Here is a 17,361-nt window from a genome sequence, read left to right on the forward strand (position 1 = left end):
CCGACACGGGTGGCGAGACGCCAGTCGTGGAGGTTTATTGCAGGGCAGGCAGGGGTGCTCTGGCACAGCCCCCCAATGCCTCCCCTGGCCCTGAGCGCGCCAGGCGGGCAGGGGGCACGGGGACCCCCCTGACATTAATAGTCCTCGGCCATGGCCAGCACAACGAGCGCGGTCCAGCCGGCGAAGGGGCGACAACCCTGCCCGGCGCCGTCGCTGTCCCGGTAGTGCTCCCACAGGAAGCCGGTGGCTTCGTACTGCTGGAACACGTTGGCCACGAGGTTTTGGCGCAGCTCCCGGTACAGCCGCGCCGCGAGCTCCCGGTGCGGCCCCTCGGCCCGCGCGTAGCCGCGCAGCGCCCGCAGCGCCAGGAAGTTGATGTTGACCCAGACGGAGCCGCGCCAGTACGGGGGGTCGTGCTCGGTGTTACGGCGCAGGTACAAGGGGCTGTCGCGGGCCAGCGAGCGCAGCCCGAAGGGCGTCCACAGCCGCCTCTCGTCGCGCATGGAGCCCAGCAGCGCCGGCAGCCGCGGGGAGTCCGCTCGGAGCAGCTGCAGCAGCAGCGGGAACAGGCTGACGTAGCCCAAAGCGTCCACGAACCGCGGCCGCGGCGCCTCCCGCACCTCCCGCAGCAGCCGCGGGGCCGGCGGGGGCGCGCCGGGCACGGGGGCCGGGCGGTGCCAGCGCAGAGCCACGGCCGCGCTGTGGTTGCCAAAATCAGCGAAGGCGCCCAGCTCGGGCGCCCAGTGCAGCCTGTCCAGCAGGTCGTTGTCGCTCAGGGCGGTGGCCGTGTCGCGATAGGGCGCGGGGGACTCGCCCAGGCGCTCGGCCAGCGCCGCCAGCACGCGGGCGCCCAGCGCCATCCAGCAGCGCAGGTCCAGGTGCCGCTCCTGCTCGGACGGGTGAGAGGCGCGGGGGTAATCGTCCAGCCCCGACGACAGCGTCTTGGGGTTCAGGAAGCGCTCGGGGTCGGGGTCGCGGCCACGCCAGCGGAAGGTGAAGGGCTCGGGGCCGGCCTGGGTGCGGTTCAGCCACTCGAACCAGGCGCGCAGGCGCGGGAAGAGGCGGCGCAGGTAGGGCAGGGGCGCGTCGGGCAGCAGCCGCTCCAGCGCCAGCAGCAGCGTCGGGGGGTTCGCCGTCTCGCTGTGCTGCAGCACGAACTCGGCGGGCACCCGGGCGCGCGCCTCCTCCCCCAGGATCTGCTCCCGCGGGATCCAGCCGTCGGCGTTCAGCAGGTCGAGCCAGTGCGCCAGGATGTCGCGGGCCAGCGCGGGGTCCCAGCGGCCCAGCAGCAGCAGGTGGAAGCCCTCGTCCCACAGGAAGCCGCGCGGGAAGCAGGAGCGCGAGGGCACGGCCGTGAACAGCGTGGACTCGGCGCCGGGCACCGGCTCTTCCCGGTGCTCCGAGCGCAGCAGGGACCGGCCGTGGAAGAAGCCGATCCCGCCCAGCATCTCGCTGAGGGCGGCCTGGGCGAAGCGGCGCTGCGGGAGGGACGCCCCGCGCGCCTCGAGGCCGAAAGTGTCCTCGAAGCGTCGCTCGAAGGCGGCCGCGTGCCGGGCCAGCGCCGCGCTCAGCGCCGGCCCCGCCAGCCGCCCGCGCCGCGCCCCCGCCGCGCTTCCCGACTCCAGCGTCACCTCCAGCACCGCCGGCGGCTCCAGCGTCACCTGGTGCAGCAGCACCTGCCCCCGTGGAGGCTCCCCGGGCAGCCCCCCGGCGCCGGACACCCCGAAAAAGCGGCGGCGAGGTCGGCCCGGCGGGGAGAACACGGAGCTCTCGCGGAGGCTCTGCCGGACCAGGTCGGTGAGACGGTGCAGTCCTGGCACCCCCGCGGCCAGGAAGTTGTAACTGGGGGGGAATAGGAGAGTCAGGGATGGGAAACGGGACATGGGGGCAGATGGAGGGGACACAGAAGGTTTGGAGGGTGCAGCCTGGACACTCACCTGGCATATTTGGGCCCCTCCCCGCCCTCCCCGGTGGGGGGCAGGAAGGTGAGGGTGAAGTCCCCAAGCTCCTCAGCCGTCCCTGCCACGGCTGCCAGCCGTGTCCCGTTCTCCAGCACCGGCCGCAGTGTCCCCTGCCCATCCGTGGCCACGTAGAAGAAAAGGGACAGGAGAGGGGCCGGGCCCTTGCCCTGGGGAGGAGGAAGAGGAGGATGACAAAAGCTCCTCGGCATTCCAACCCCTGTCCCGCTCTCATCCCCTCACCTCCGTTTTCACTGTGACCCGCCAGCTCCAGTCGCCACCGTGGTCTCCCCCCGGCTGCTTCACGAACTCTGTTCTCAGCACCAGCCCCTCATCGTGGATCTCCTGCACTCCGAAATTCTCCCCGTCGTGCATCAGCCACCCATATCGCGACACGCCGTCGTTCTGCTCGCTCGCGTGCCGCAAGTTGCTTCCGTGTTGGAGCCACATCAGTCCTGGAGGGGCGGGGAGGTGTCAGGGGCGGCTCTCGTGGTGGGAGCGGGGCCGGACGAGCCCCAGGGCGGGGCGGAGCCCCCCGCGCCCCTCACCGGTCACGACAGCCCGCGGGCTCCGCGTCTTCATCCCGAAGTAAACGTGAGGCCGGTACGTGCCCCAGAAATAGGCAGGCGATGCGAGAGGCCCGGTGGAGCCAGGGGGGACGGCGGGGGGCGCGGGGTGGGGGGTGACGAGGCGGGAGGCTTCGCTCCACCGCTTCCATTCGGCCACCGCCGCCGCCAGACCCAGCGCCAGCGCTGCCGCCGCCGCTGTAAGCGCCAGCGCCGTCCGACCCCGCCCGGAGCTCCGCGGCGGCTTTTGCTGTTGCCGTAGTTTCGGGTCCCGATCCCGGAGCCGCTCCCGGGGCCGTTCCCGGGGTCCGTCCCCGCCGCGCCGCCGCCGCTCGCCCGCCATCAGGGCCGTCGCGCTCGTGACGTCAGCGCTGCGCCGCGTGGTGGCGGGGCCTGTTCCGCGAGCGCCCCCTGGCGGGTTGGAGGAGGAGGCGAAAGCTCGGTCCTCCACGGTATCCCGCGGAACCCAAACCGGTTCCCCGAGGGGACAGCGACACCGCAGGGTGTCCCCGACCAGCCCTGCCACACGGCCCACGCTCCTCACGTCCGGTTTGTCACACCTGTTGACCTCTCCAGCCTCTCCGGGGATACCCAAAGGACCCCCAGAGGACCACCCTGAAACTCCAGCTACGCACCCGCAGCGTCCCCCAGGGCCCCTAAGGGCATCCCATCCTGCACCCCCAGCCCCTCCAGGGCCCCCCAGCCCCACCAGTCTCCCCACAAAAGTTCCAATTAGATCCTGCCTACCAGCAACTGGCCGCAGTTGGAACCCCAGGACAACACCCCAGCGATGCCGGACCACCCGTACCCCGAATTCCCACCCGCAGACATAGCCACGGCCATGGTGTGGTTTCCAGGTTTATTCCAGGTCAGCCCTCGGGGCTGTTGCCAACACACGGCAGCCCCGGCACACGCCAGCGGCGGGCGCGGTGCAGCCGCAGGGACAGCCACTGCTGCTGGCTGCCCGGGAACGGGGACTCGGGACGGGACGGGAGATCGGCCTCTGGAGCCAGCGGGGGGGTTCCTGGGATTGGGCCCGGCCCCTCCAGACGGTCCAGGTCGGGGAGAGGGTCCAAGGATGGTTCCAGGGGGTGGGCGCCTTCGTCTGAGCCTGGGAAGGGATGGATAGGCTGAGATATCAGATCCTGCTCCCGGTGCGGGTTCCTGTCCCCATCTCCATCCCCATTCCAATCCCATCCCCAACCATCCTTGTCCCAACCTCACCTCCTAACCCCATCTCACCCTACCCCATCCCATCTCCACCCCATCCCACCCATTCCCACCCCATTCCCACCCCGCCCCGCTCTCACAGCAGCGCCGGAGGCTGCCCCAGCCCCGGGGGGGCCGCCCCAGCCCCCCCGGCTGCTGCAGGAGGCACCGCACGGCCGTGTCCGTGTGTCGGAAGATGCAGAGGGCCTGCAGAGCCTGCCGGGCCTCGGGAGCCAGCCCGGAGCTCTCGGAGCACACCAGCTCCCGCACCGCCTCAAAGTCCCGCCGGAGCTGCAGGGCACCCTGCAGGCTGGGATGGGGAGCAGGGTGGGACCCCTGGAATCCCCAGCAGGACCCCACCAGAACCTCCGGCACCACCACCACGCTCCAGGACCACCGCGGAGACCATGGCGCTGCCGTCGGACCCCCCAGACCACCACTGGGACCCCCAAAACTGCCCAGAGAACCCCTGGAACTGTCACCAGGGCCACTAGGATCCCCACTGGGACCCCAGCCTGACACTGGGCCCCCTGGCCTGGCTTTGGACCTCCAGCACTGCCACTGGGACCCACAGAACCCCACTGGGACCCCTGGAACTGCCACTGGGACTCCCAGAACTGCCACTAGGATCCCCAGCACTGCCACTGGGACCTCTGGAACTGCAGCTGGGACCCCCAGAACCCCACTGGGACCCCCAGAACTGCCGCTGGGACCCTCAGGACCCCACTGGCACCCCTGGCACAACCCCCTAGCTGTGGGCCCCTGTCCCCAGTACCTGAACTTGATCCGGCGGGTCAGGATGTGATCCATCCAGGCCTCCAGGAAGGCCGTGGTGACCCGTGCCAGGGTGGGCACCTGGGCGTCGTGGGGCAGGGTCTGGGCCCCCTGCAGCACCTGCCCCAGCACCGCCTGCACCGCGGCCGCCGCGTACGCGCTGGGGGAGCTGGGCAGCTCTGGGGGGACACGGGGACCCAGCTCAGCAACCCCTTAAAGCCCCCCCAAGCACCCCACATCCCCCCCAACACCCACCAGCGCGCGGCCTGAGCCTCCAGTGCCGGCCCAGCGGCATCGTCTGGTCGAAGATCTCTGCCGAGAGCCGCTTGCAGCTGGTGGAGAACATCCAGAGCACATCCCTGGAGAAGAGCTGGGACACGGGGAACACGGGGTGACGCAGGGTGACACTGGGTGACACATCCATCCTGGTGCTCAGGATGCCTCTCCCGCAGTCCCGCCATACCTGGATGCTGTTGGAAACGTCGCGGATTTGCCGGCAGAGCTGCAGCTCCCACGGGGATCCCGGGCTGGGGAGTGGCTCGGGAGGGCTGTCCCCAGGAATGTCCTCTGGCTCTGGGAAGGTCTGGCTCACCTGCACCATCAGCTGCTCTGCCTCTGCCTTCAGCACCTGGAGGGGAGCAGCTGGAGTGAATCCAGCCCCTCTGCATCCCCCCAGACCCCCGTGCCCCCCACCCTGTGCCCCCTGTACCTGCAGGTCTCCCTGGGTGAGCAGCAGGAACTGAGGCAGCGCCCAGGCCGCCAGGTACCGCCCGGCCCGGCCCGTCAGCCACGCGTGGGCGGCCGCCACCACCGCCAGGCACCGGCCCAGCACCTGCAGCCGCAGGCAGAGACCCCCGGGGGGGGCTGAGGGTGGGGGTCAGCACAGAGAGGATCCCCAGCCCCAGCTGCCCCCCACCCCCGGAGCCCTCTCACCGTGCAGGTGGGCGGGCAGCAGACGCAGGCAGCGCAGGGCCAGCGCCAGGGCCGGGAAGAGGAACCGTAGCTGCTGGGCTGTGCGGCTGCACCCTGGCCCCGGGGACCCCCCCGGGGTCTCCAAGCACTTGTCTGACAGTCCTGAGCCCAGAGCACGGGTAAAACCTGGGGGAGAAACAGTCAGAAGGCCCCAACATCGCCCACGTGCACACCAACAATTCACCACTTCACAGCATCCCCCACTCCCTCAACTCACATCCACCAAGTGCCCCCCACCTTGTACCCCATAGCCCACACCATGTACCCCCTCCTGTGCTCCCCCAGCCCCCTGTACCCGTGTCCCTCCTGTGCTCCCCCAGCGCCCCGTACCCGTGTCCCAGCTGCAGAGGATGCTCCGGCACAGCAGGCGCAGGCAGAGCCCCCCCAGCTCCTCCTGGCACTCAGGGGGCACATGGGCTGTGGGGACACAGCAGGGGTCAGGGCAGGGACGCTCTGAGGGAACCCCCCCAGAACCCCCCAGACCCCCACGTACCGACAGCGAGCGCGCGGCTCAGCTCCCACGCCGCGGTGACGGTGGCACTGGGGGTGGCGGGAGGGGTGCCCGGGCTGTCCCCCAGCACGGTGCCCGCGGCCTCCCAGAGCAGCGGGCGGTACCGGGCACTCAGCGCTGCGGCCGCGGGGCCGCGGGCGGCGTCCAGCCACCGCACGGCCTTCCAGCCGCCTGCACTGCCTGGCCGCAGTCCCGGGGCCAGCCCTGGGGGCTCTGGGCTCTCTGACAGCACCGGCTGCCACAGGCTGTCGGCCGAAGCCACCAGCGCCCCAAAAATGCGTCCCATCAGCTCCTCGTCCTCCTGGCACAGCGCTTCCAGCTCAGCCACCAGCGCCGGTGGCGCCTCCGCTCCGGGAGGTTCCGCGTCCACCCCTTTGCCCGTTTCAGCTGCGTCATGTCCCGGTGGCCACGGCACCGCCACGTCCTCCCAGCGGACGTGTCCGTCCCTGACGTTCCCATTCCGGGGCCACAGGAGAGGCTGGAGCCTCCGGGCCACGGCCCGGCCACGCTCGGCGGCCAGCAGCCGCAGCACCCCGCCCACTGTGAAGGCGCTGGGGACCTCGGCCTCAGGGCCCAGCTCCTCGCCACAGCCCCTGCACCCCGCGGTTGTAGATCTCCAGCCCCTGGCAAGAGGTCAGCCAGGGAACTCAGAGTCAGGGGGAAGGGGTGCAGGGGCGGCCGAGCGCCCGGAGCCGTCCCTCGATGCGTTGCCCGGCCAGGCGCGTGGCCATCAGGGCGGGCAGCAGCAGCGCCCGCCGCATGTGCGCCACGGCCTCGCCCCGGCGCTGCGGCAGCGCCTGCAGCCACGAGTCCGTCCGCAGCCGCCGCAGCAGCGCGGCCCAGTGCCCCGCGTGTGCCCGCAGCTCCAGGCACAGCTCCCGCAGCGCCGGCGAGGGCTCCCCGGGCTCTCCGGGCCCCGGCGCCACCAGCAGCTGCCGCAAGGAAGTCGGAGGAGGCCTTGAGGCGTCGGGCGAAGTCGCGGGCCAGGCGGAGCTGGTGGCGGTGCCGCAGCAGCGCGTGCAGGGCCGCTCCCCGCTCCGCCACGCGCTGCCGCACGGCGTCTTCCGAAAAGTCGCCGGCGCCGCCGGGATGGGGCCGCACGTACCCCACGAAGGTCTCGGTTCGAGGGTCCTCCCAGACGCAGAGGCAGCGGCACAGCCCTGGGAAGCTTTGCTCCAGCGGGACGACGATGGACGCTGCTTCGTCCTCATCCTCATCATCTTCCTCGTCGCTGTCGCCGCGCCGGCGCAACCGTGGGGACAGCAGGCGCCGCAGTCCCGGGGTGACGCTGCGCAGCATGGCCTCTGCCCGCTGCAAGGAGCGAGCCAGGGGCCCCCGGGACCCGCCTGGGGGGCACGGGACCCTCAGCATGGGGCAGGGACGATGGCGTAGGGTGAGGACCCCCAGCGTGCAGAACCTTGCTGTGGGGCAGCACCTGCTCGCAGTTATGGCTCACCCCATAACTGCCACCCTAACCCTGAGACCCCCAGAACTCACAGTCCCCACAAGTCACCCAGGACCCCACAGCCCTTAGGTGTCCCTGCAGCCCATTGGGGTCCCCACATGTCATCCACACCCTCCCCAACGACCCTGGACGCCGTTAGGGTGCTCCACACTCCCCCCAGGACCAGGCACCCTACCAGGGTCCCCGCAGCCCCCCCAGAACACCGCACCCCGTGGAGGTCCCCGCAGCTCCTGGGGGGTCTCACCGGGCTCGGGGGGCTCTCCGCGGGCAGCCCCATCGCCCGGGCCGGGCCGGGCCGTCAGCAGCAGCAAGATGAGGCCGCCCAGGCCGGCGTCGCCCACCTGGAGGGGTACAGGAGGCTTAGGACCCCCGGCCCGGCCCGATGGGCGTGGCCACTCAAGACCCCGCCCATCACCACGTTAGCGACGCCCCACGCTCCGCCCCAGCTGGCTCCCGCTGTGACCACGCCCCCGACCCGGGCTCGCCACGTTTGGCCCCGCCCTCGCCCCGCCCCCGTGCCGTTGCCACGGAGACGCAGCACCGCCGGGGCCCTGTGCCCCCCCCCCGCTCTCCCCGTTACCGGCCCGTCCCCGCCGCTGCCCCCTGAGGGGTGTCCGAGCCCCCCTCTGCCCCGAGCGGCCTCACCTGCAGGCACAGGTCTCCGCCGCGCCTCTCATCGCCGCCGGCGTCCATGCCGTGCCATGCCGGGGGCGGCGGCGGCAGCAAAGAGGCTTAGGCCTCGCTAATCCGGGGGGCTGGGCCAAGCCGGCAGCCGGGAGGGCCCTGGTGTGAGGGGCGGGAAGAGCGGCGGGGGGCGGCCGAGCCCACGGCCTTGGAGCAGGCGGGAACGGCGGCAGAGCATGCGGAGCCCCGATCCGGTCCCGTGCGGACCCTGCGGGCCGCCGTCCTGCCCGCATCCAACATGGCGGCCGGGCGGCTTCCAGGGCGCCGTGACGTTCTTCCGGTAGGCCTGTGATGCAATCCTGAGGCGCGGCGGCGGCGGCGGGTGGCGATGCGGGGCTCGGGCGGGACGCGGGAGCAGGACGGGCCCGGACTGGACGGTTTCGGCTTCGGGCCTGCCCCCGCTGCCTGCCCGTGGGGCTGCACGCTCGGCCCCGACGGCTGGAGCGGCGGTACGGGCCGTAGCGGAGCCGGCGGGGTGGGAGCCCGGAGCGGGGGCGCAGTGGCGGCCCGGTTTCGGTTCCGTCTCCGTCGGCTCAAGGTTGTTTCTGCTTCCCACAGCGCCCTTCTGCCCCCGGCACCGAATGTCCAGCTTCGCCGACCTCCCGGTGCTTTCGCAGGGCCCCTCCCAGACGGGGATCCAGTGCAAGACGGGGGAGGTGTGTTTCATCTGGGACGACGGTGAGTGGGACGGGGGCTGCCGGGAGTCAGCGGGGTGCGGTCCGGTGCCTGGGGCTGCTCCCCACACACTCCGTTCTCCTGCCAGGCCCCGGGGTGGATTACTACCCGCTGGGGGATTACGATGACGATGACGATTACGATGAGGACGAGTCCGACGGAGGTTTGCCGTTCTTGGAGCATCCCGTCGCGGAGGAGTCAATTCCCTACAGCTACTGCGGCTTCCGCAAGTCCTTCCTGTGCTCGGCGCCGCCTCTGGAGCTCCCCCGGACCTCTCCGACCGCCCTGGATGCGCGGCTGGACCGACTGCCCATACCCTGCCAGACCTGGCTCACGGAAGAGGTGGGGAATCCTCCCCGCTGCCCCTCCTGCTCTCCGGGGGCCAGGGGTCCCGGGTTGACATCACTGGAGGGGCCCCAGAGGCGTCCTGAGTCAGGGCATCCCTCCTGCAGGAAGCCCAGAAGAACGCTCAGGAGCTGGTGGCAGAGGAGGAGCGAGCGAAGAGGAAGGCAGAGAAGAAGAAGCTGAAGAAGAAGGTGGGTGAGCCCTGGGGATTGGGGTCGCTGCCTCTTCTTGGGGTGCTGCTGGCCAGTCCCTGAGCTCGGGGATTGCGTGGCTGGGGGCTGAGGGTGGTGGGGTTGGGGGTACTGCGTTTCTCTTTCTGCCTGGCACCTGCTTATGGCTCCATGCGCTCCTTCTCCAGAAACAAAAAGACCGAAAGAAACGGGAGAAGCTGGGTCAAGAGCAGAAGAACAAAAAGAACACTGACCCAGTGAGTGACCAGTCCTGGCCTCCCGTGCAGGTCTGGGGGTCCCCAGAGGTGGGGGCCAGCCAGCACCACCTTACCCCCTCCCTCTCCTTGCAGAGCCCCCCAAGTGGCTGTGCAGGTGCTGGGTCCCCCCAAAACAGTGCTGAGGATGAGGGATGCTCCCCAGAGTCCTCCCTGTGCCCTGGGGACTCCACAGTCCCCTCAGGGGACCCCGGGCCGGAGGACACGGTGGTGACAGAGGTGAGGGACGGTCTCTCCAGGGGATCCATCCAGGGCTGGGGCTGTCCCAGGGCTCTCCCTGCCTATCCCTCCCTGCTTCCTCAGGAGGAGCTGGACCTGAGCTGCACTTTTGTCTGCAAAGCACGGGAGAAGGCAGGGGTCCGGCTGCCTCCCCCGGGCAGTGACCGGTCCCCCGAGACACAGAACATGGAGCCAAGGAAGAAAGTGCCAGAAAAAGGGAGTGGGCACCCTGTGGAGAAACCTGTGCCCTCACAGCCCGTCCAGCTCAGGCCGCCCAGCCCCAGCACGCTAGAGCAGAGCCTGGCACTTGCCGGTCAGTGTAGGGACCCCCAGAGGGGCGAGAGGAGGGCATTGGGGGCTCTCCCTGCTTCCCCCCAGCTCAGGGGGGGCTGTCCCTCCCTGTGTCCTCACTAGCCACCCCTGTGTCACCTCCCCAGGCCATGGCATCGAGGCCGCCCAGATAGGCCAACACACTGAGGCCGTGTGGGCTTTCACCGTGGCCCTGGAGCTGAACCCCTGGGAGCACCGGTCAGCACAGGGGCTTGGGGTGACCTGGGGGGTCCTGGGCTGGGAGGGGCAGGCCGCAGTGACACCCCCGTCCCCTCAGGCTCCTGGGAAACCGCTCCTACTGCCTGGAGAAGCTGGGCCGATACGAGGAGGCGCTGGCGGATGCCGAGGCGGCGCTGGCGCTGCGGCCGGGCTGGCCCAAGGGCTCCTTCCGCAAGGGCAAAGCCCTGCGGGGGCTTAAGGTACCTGGGGGGGCTCTAGGGAGTGTGGGGGACTAGAGGAGGTGGGTGCCGTGGCTGGGTGAGGGGCTGCTGCGTTCTAGGAGGGAGTGTGGGGCTTTCAGAGGGGCTGCAGGGTGCTGTGGGGTGCTGTTGGAGTCAAACTTGGGGAGGTTTTGGAGTGCTGATGGGCTGAGCGGGGGGTCTGGGTGGGGGCTGTGGGGTGCTGTGGGCTGAGTTGTGGGGCCGCTTGCATTAGGTGTGGGTTCGAGCTGGGAGGACCGGGCCGGGGACTGGGGGCGCTGCTGTTAGCAGGGAGGGGTAGGGCTGGGGGGTATCAGTGAGGCTTTAAGGTGCTGTTTGGGCTGGGTGGGGGGTGTGGGGTGCCTGTGGGGCCAGGCAGGGGGCTGCAGGCGCCCTCCGGCCCCCAGCGCTACGCCGAGGCCGTGCGCACCTTCGAGGAGCTGCTGCTGCAGGACGGGGCCTATGCTGAGGCAGCCACGCAGCTGGAGGCCTGCCAGGCCCTGCTGCAGGTGAGACCCCCCCCGTTCCCAACCCCCCACCCCCCGTCCTGCTGTGCCCCCCACGCCTCACCCCTGTCCCCTCGCAGCAGTGCAGCCGCCCCGGGGGTGTCCCCGTGTCCCCCTTCCTGCTCAAGGCTAAGGAGCCGCTGTTTCTCCCTGGTAAGGGACAGGGGTGGGTGGGCTGTGGGGACCCCGGGGCTATCCCTGTGTCCCCAGTGGGTGCTGAAGCCCTTTGGCCCCTCGGCAGCAGGATGGGCGCCCAAGAGCTGCCAGGATGCAGGTGACAAGGGTGTGACAGGAGGCAGCAGCAAGACCCCCGCAAGAGACCCGGAACAGAAACCCGCTGCGGCCAGTGGCCACCCAACACTGCCACCGAGCCACCCCGCCAGGTACAGGTATCTGGTGATGTGGGAGAGGGGGCCCGGAGTGGGGCAGTGCTGGCTCTGATGACACTGGGATGGCTCTTGGCAGGGACTGTTTCCCGCTCTGGGTGGGCAACATCACCTCCCACATCAATGAGAAGGTGCTGCGTCGTGCCTTTGGCCGGTGAGTGACCCCCAGGGCTGCTCCTCCTCCAGGGACACCAAACCTGTGGCACAGCCCTGGTCACCCCCAAGATCTCCAGTTCTGTCCCTGTCCTCATTCTCCGGTGGTTTTGACCTTCCAGGGATGCTTAGGGAGTAGTCACACACTGCCCTCGGGTTTGGGGGTCTCCATCCCCACAGCTTGGGGTGTCTTTAATTGTTTCTCCTCAGGTTTGGGAGTTTCTGTTCCCCATTCTGCAGATTTGGGGAACAGAGTCTCACTCTATCCATCTGTGAGAATCTTTCATCCTTCCCCAGTTGTTGGGGGTTGCTAAACCTTGGCATGTTTGAGAGTCTCTGACCCTGCCACCCTGCAGATTTGGGGTTCTCTAACCCTCCGCCTCCCCATTTAGGAATCTCTAACTCTTACCCCCCCCACATTTTGGGGTCTGTGCCCCTCCAGGTTCGGGGAGATCCGCTCCATGCGGCTGCTCCCGAGGCGCCACTGTGCCTTCATCAACTTCTCTGGGAAGGCGGAGGCCGAGGAGGCCTTCAAGGCCATGCAGGTGAGCTGGGGGGGGCTTGTGGGAACCCCCTCCACCCTTTGGATGGCCCTGGAACACCCCGTCCCCAGAGGGGACCTGTCCCAGTGCCAGCTCCTTGTGTCCCCAGGGTGCCACCGTGGAGGGCAGCAAGCTGTTGCTGCAACTCAAGCACCCTGTCCACGCCACCCCGGCGCCCGTGCCCCGCGCCAAGGGCAGCGCCGGCCCCGGGGGGCTGCCCAGTTGACCCTGTTCTGCTGGGGGGGCTGCCAGGGTCCCCCCCCCCCCTCAGCTGCTTGTGCCTTTTCCCCCACTGCAGGGAGTGGGAGTGTGTCCCTCTCTCACCTTGGGGGTGCTGGGGGCCCACCTTGCAGCCCCTCATGCTGAGGGGTTGGGCCTGGGCTGTTCCCTGTGGCCCCTCAGGGATTTGTACCGTTTTTTTTTTTTTTTTTTTTAAATAAAACTGAGATTTGTTTTTCTCTCCTGGCCTTCTCCCGAGCTGGTGTCCCTCAGCCTCTGTGCCACCCCTCTCCATTGGAGTTTAGGACCCCCGCTGCTCCAGCCCCTCATGTCCCCGTGTCCCCCTCTGTCCCCGCTCAGTCCCCGTGTCACTCCAGCCCCGGGGGACAGCGAGGGGGGGGTCTTCACCCCCCCTTAATGTCACTGGTGACAGGAGCTTCAGGGAGGGGGTGACAGGCGTGAGATCAAATACAATTTGATTAATATGCAAATTGCGGGGGGCAGGGGCGGCCGCAGCCGGTAATTAATCACCGGTTAAAACAAATTAATGCCCGCGGTGGGAGGTGCTCACCCGTAAAAAAAAGTGTGTGGGGGGTGTGAGGGGCTTTGGGGGTCCATATTAAGGTATCGCCTTTATTGCAAATATTTACACCGGGGCTGATAGAAAATAACATTAAAAAAAAAAAAAAAAAGAAAAAATGGAAAGACAAACGAAAACATGAAAAAGAAAACAGAAAAGAAAAAAAAAAAAAAGCCGAAAAAGGGTGCACCGAGGGGGCGGGGCTGGGCTCGGCTCCATTCGGAACCGAGCCGAGCGGATGCGGCGGAGCCGAGTCAATCCGAACGGACCCGACTGCACCCGAACGGAGCCGCGTGGATCCGAACGGAGCAGTCTCGGCCCGATCTGACCCGAGTGAATCCGAGCTCAGCCGAGCCGGCCCGAATGGAGCCGCGTAGATCCGAACGGAGCAGTGTAGAGCCGAGCGGAGCCGAACGCGCTCGGCTCAGTCCGCCACGTCGATCTCCTCCTCCGAGAGCTCGGCGGGCTCCGTGGTCCCGGTGGCGGTACCGGGAGCCCCCGGCGGCTCGGGCAGCCCCGCCAGCTGCTGCAGGGCGGCGGGGGGCAGCGCTTGCAGCGAGGCCACGTCCGCCCGCAGCTCCTCCAGGTCCCGCTTGAGCTTTGCGCGGCGGTTCTGGAACCAGGTGATGACCTGGGCGGCGGAGAGCGCCAGCCGAGCCGCCAGCGCGTCCCGGTCCACCGGGGAGAGGTAGCGCTGCCGCCGGAATCGTTGCTCCAGCTCCCGCAGCTGCTGCGCCGTGAACGCGGTCCGGGACTTGCGACGCTTCCTGCAGGGAGGGCGCGGGCCCGAGGCGCCCGGCGGGGACGGACCTGCGGAGACAGCGGGGTTAGGGCACGGAGAACCGGGACCCGCACCGGGGATCGGCCCCCGGGCGCCCGGCTGTGAAATGCCAACGGGGGCAGCGCATGGCACCGGTAACGGCCCCGGGACCCGCAGCGGCACCGGGATGCCCGGCGGGGAAGTGCTTGTGGAGGATGGCACCGGCCCCGGGAGCCGGACAGCACCGGCACCGCCGAGCCGCGCACAGCACCGCGGGCCTCGGCTTGCGGGGACAGCGGCGTCAGGTTAAAGACACCGGTACACACACCGGGACCCTCCCCGAGCGCTGCGGGTCCCGACCTGAGCGCACAGCAGTGCCAGGGCACCGCTAGAGAACCCCCGGCGAGACGCGGCTCGCAACCCCGGGCACGGCTTCACGCCGCCGGCGGGATCCCGATCGCGGTCCCGGTCTCTCCTCCGCTCGGTCCCAGACCCGCCGCTGCCGGCGGCACGACCCGCATCTCCACATCGCTGCTCGCTCGGGCTGCGGGCCCCCGTAACAGCGGTGGCTCCCGGGGTCTCTCGCAGCGCGGACTCCACTCCTCGTTCTGCAGAGGAGTCCCGGGTGGTCCCGGCCGAGTCCGTGGGTCTGTCCCCGTAGCACGGCTTTACCGCGGTCACGAAAACGCGATCGATGCCGTGTTCGTCCGTCAGCCCACTAACGGAGCTTCCCCTTCGTTCTCCGAGCCCCGATCGGCCTCGTTTCTGTCCGTCCGTCCATCCCGGTAACGGGGATTTACCCCGGCCCAGGGAGCCCTGATCGCTCCGTTGTCAATCCATCCTTCCGTCGCTTTTTCGTTCATCACGGGGGCCCCGGGCCGTCCCGGCTCTGTCGGTGGGTCAGTCCCGGTAATGAGGTTTTACCTGAATTACCGACACCTCCGTCTGTCCGTCAGTCCCGCCTCGTTCTGCCCTTACCCTCCGCCGGTTCGCGACCGGGTTTTGTTAATTCCGAGAGATCCCCTCTCTGCCGTGTCCGTCTGTCCGGCCGGTACCAGAGCTTTACCCCATCTCCGGGAGCCCCGATCGCTCCCGAAAAAATTCCCGTGTTTGTCCGGCCGGCAGCAGGATTTTTTTTTCGTTCATTTTTATTAGTCCCGTGTCTGTCGTTCCATCCGGCCGGTAACAGGAATTTACCTCTGCCCCGGGAGCCTCTATCGTTCTTTTTTTTTTTTTTTTTTTTTTTTTTTTAAATCTGATCTCCCGGTAACGTTTTCTCTTTCTTTCTTTCTTTCTTTCTTTCTTTCTTTCTTTCTTTCTTTCTTTCTTTCTTTCTTTCTTTCTTTCTTTCTTTCTTTCTTTCTTTCTTTCTTTCTTTCTTTCTTTCTTTCTTTCTTTCTTTCTTTTCTTTCTTTCTTTCTTTCTTTCTTTCTTTCTTTTTTTTTCTTGTTGTTTTTTTTTGGGGGGGGGGTTGGTTTTCAGTTTTGTGCGTTGATTTGTTTGATTTTTTTTTGTTTGTTTATTTGGTTTTTAATAATTTTTCTGTCGATCTGTCCTTCCGATAATGTGCTTTTTTACCTTAATTCCGGGACCCTGGATCTGCTCCGTTTCTGCCCGTCTGTTCTTCCCGGAAAAGGGAATTTTTTCACCCCCGTTCCTGTCCGTCTGTCCACCCGCTAATGGGACATTTCCCCTCACTTATTTCGTTCCTTGCCGTGTGCGTCCGTCACATAACGAGGGTTTTTACCTTAAAACCGGGCCCACGAGGCGTCCCCGTTCTGTTCGTCTGTCCGCCCGTTAACGGCTTGGTTTATTCGTTAATCACACCAGCCCCGCTCTGTCTGTCCGTCCGTCTGCCCGCTATCGTGGATTCCTTAATTACCGGAGCGCCTCTCCGTAATTAGGAATATTCTTTTTCTCCCCCGTTAATTACCGAAGTCTAGCTCCATGCCCGTTCGTCTGTCCGGCCGGTAACGAAGGCTCGGTTACTCACCGGAGGTCTGATCTAGGGGTCCGTGTCCGTCTATCCGAAGGGTTTTCCTTTACCGGCGTGAGTCGCGTTGTGCCCGACCGTATCCGTTAATTACCGGCACACTGCTCTGCCGTGTCTGTCGGTCTGTCCGTCCCGGTAACGTTTGTTTCGGTTTTGTTGTTTTGGTTTGGGTTTTTTTTTTTTTTTTCACGTTAATCATGGAGACCCTCTCTGTCCGTCTCGGTAAGGGACAGTAATTATTTTTCTACGTTAATTGCCGAAGCCTTTTTCGATCTGTCCGCGTCGATCTGTCTGTCCCGGTAACGCTTTTATCCCTTCCCGGCGACGCCGTGCTTTGCCTGTCCGTGTGTCCATCCTTGTGAGGGATTTTCCGTTAATCCCGGAGTCACGATCTGTCCGTCCGTGTCCGTCTCTCCAACGCAGCAACGGATTTTTTCGTTCCTGGCGGCGCCGTGCTGTCTGTCGGTGTCCGCCCATCCTCCCGGTTCGGCCGAGCCCGGTTCGTCCCGGTCCGTGAGCCGCCGTCGGACCCCGCCGGTACGGGGCTGCTCCGGCAGGTCAAGCCCCGGACGGAGCCGCCGTCCCCGCTGAGGGTCGGTGCCGGTACCGGGTTTCCGTTGCCGGCGGGCCCGATCCGCCGCTCTGCCCCTGCGCTCGGTCACGGTCACGGTCACGACTCGGCGGCGCCGATCCACCGGCTCTCGGTAAAGCTGCCGGTTCTCCCGGAGCTCCGGTGCCTGTGCTTGCTCACCGGGGCCGGGGCTCGCTCCGCACCCCTGTGTCCGGCCCCGGGACTTCTCCCTCCCTTCGGACTGGGGCTGCCGCGTGTCCCCGGTGTCCCGGCCGAACACCGGCGGTTTCTCGGGCCTCTCGGCCGCGCTCGTCCCTCTGGGACAAGGAGGAAACTTCCCGGGACGAGGGCCGTCCCTGGCCTCACCACGGCCTCCCTACCGCCCTCCAGCCCCGTCACCTGCCCGGTATCCTGTGCTCGGTGCTCGGTGCCCGGTGCCCGATGCCCTCCCCGCTCCCGGCGGAGCCCCCCCCCGCCCCGGCAGCTCCCCCCAGCCCCGGTACCTCCGGCCGCCTGCAGCATTCCCAGCTCCAGCCCTTGGAAGGTTTTACTGGCGAGTTCCTCCAGCGCCCAGAGCGGCGAGGCCGGGGCGCAGCCGCCGCCGCCGCCGCGGGGCCCTGTCGGGGCGGGGGGGGCGGCGGGACCGGTGCCGGTCCCGGGGGGGCTCCCGCCGCGGGGGCGTCCCAGGATGTCCTCGATGCCGAAGGGGGTCAGCGGTTTGGTGGTGTTGGCGGGGGGCGGGAGCCGGTCCAGGGGGCTCCGCCGGTGGCCGCCGACCGCGGCGGGCAGCGGGGGGGAACCGGCCGCCTCCCCCGCCGAGGTCATGCCGGGACCGGGACCCGCGCCGGGACCGGGACCCGCCGCCGCCGCCCCCCCCCCCCCCCAGCCCCGCGATTCCCGTTCCACCGCCTTAAAGCCCCGGGATACCGGGAGGAGGAGGAGGAGGAGCCACCGACGCCCCCCCTGTCGAGGGGGGGGGGGACCGACCCCGCTCCGCCACTACCGGGGCGCAGCCCCGCGCCTCCCCCCCGTTGTCTCCCCCATTTTATCCCACCCCAGTGGGTCCCCCCTCCTCCTCT

The 17,361-nt window shown here is 67.9% G+C and overlaps 4 protein-coding genes across 8 annotated transcripts; 1 reads left to right on the top strand and 3 right to left on the bottom strand.

The window, feature by feature from the left end:
- Positions 1 to 10: 10 nt before the first annotated feature.
- Positions 11 to 2,867, bottom strand: MOGS (mannosyl-oligosaccharide glucosidase). The gene is made up of 4 exons (XM_040064635.1): positions 2,507 to 2,867; positions 2,202 to 2,413; positions 1,938 to 2,128; positions 11 to 1,842 (listed from the first exon to the last, which is right to left on the bottom strand). The coding sequence occupies exons 1-4, from the start codon at positions 2,865 to 2,867 to the stop codon at positions 135 to 137; spliced, it is 2,472 nt and encodes an 823-aa protein (XP_039920569.1). The 3' UTR covers positions 11 to 134.
- Positions 2,868 to 3,382: 515 nt separating this feature from the next.
- On the bottom strand, positions 3,383 to 8,148 carry CCDC142 (coiled-coil domain containing 142). The gene is given in 14 exon segments (XM_040064125.2): positions 3,383 to 3,635; positions 3,835 to 4,043; positions 4,509 to 4,686; positions 4,763 to 4,877; positions 4,971 to 5,135; positions 5,217 to 5,371; positions 5,441 to 5,605; positions 5,810 to 5,896; positions 5,973 to 6,576; positions 6,578 to 6,613; positions 6,707 to 6,922; positions 6,975 to 7,336; positions 7,631 to 7,796; positions 8,101 to 8,148. Coding segments are annotated over 14 exon segments (2,748 nt in total). The 3' UTR covers positions 3,383 to 3,393.
- Positions 8,149 to 8,453: 305 nt separating this feature from the next.
- TTC31 (tetratricopeptide repeat domain 31) lies at positions 8,454 to 12,600 on the top strand. Of its 5 annotated transcripts, XM_040064707.1 has the most exons (15): positions 8,454 to 8,588; positions 8,698 to 8,817; positions 8,903 to 9,156; positions 9,267 to 9,350; positions 9,518 to 9,586; positions 9,680 to 9,823; positions 9,908 to 10,136; positions 10,261 to 10,351; positions 10,431 to 10,572; positions 10,980 to 11,081; positions 11,159 to 11,231; positions 11,320 to 11,461; positions 11,544 to 11,618; positions 12,060 to 12,162; positions 12,269 to 12,511. In XM_040064707.1, exons 1-15 carry the CDS (start codon positions 8,468 to 8,470, stop codon positions 12,383 to 12,385), a joined length of 1,866 nt encoding a protein of 621 aa, XP_039920641.1. In that variant the 5' UTR covers positions 8,454 to 8,467; the 3' UTR covers positions 12,386 to 12,511. The 5 variants fall into 5 exon arrangements, with proteins under 5 accessions (XP_039920641.1, XP_039920637.1, XP_039920639.1 ...); XM_040064703.2 differs by having other exon boundaries at positions 12,060 to 12,600; XM_040064705.2 differs by having other exon boundaries at positions 11,323 to 11,461; positions 12,060 to 12,600.
- A 782-nt stretch (positions 12,601 to 13,382) lies between these two features.
- Positions 13,383 to 17,107, bottom strand: LBX2 (ladybird homeobox 2). Its single transcript, XM_040064126.1, has 2 exons — positions 16,786 to 17,107; positions 13,383 to 13,768 (listed from the first exon to the last, which is right to left on the bottom strand). The coding sequence occupies exons 1-2, from the start codon at positions 17,105 to 17,107 to the stop codon at positions 13,383 to 13,385; spliced, it is 708 nt and encodes a 235-aa protein (XP_039920060.1).
- Between the last annotated feature and the right edge of the window lie 254 nt (positions 17,108 to 17,361).

The sequence above is a fragment of the Hirundo rustica genome, chromosome 5 (genome assembly GCF_015227805.2).
Source record: "Hirundo rustica isolate bHirRus1 chromosome 5, bHirRus1.pri.v3, whole genome shotgun sequence".
Taxonomy (NCBI): domain Eukaryota; kingdom Metazoa; phylum Chordata; class Aves; order Passeriformes; family Hirundinidae; genus Hirundo; species Hirundo rustica.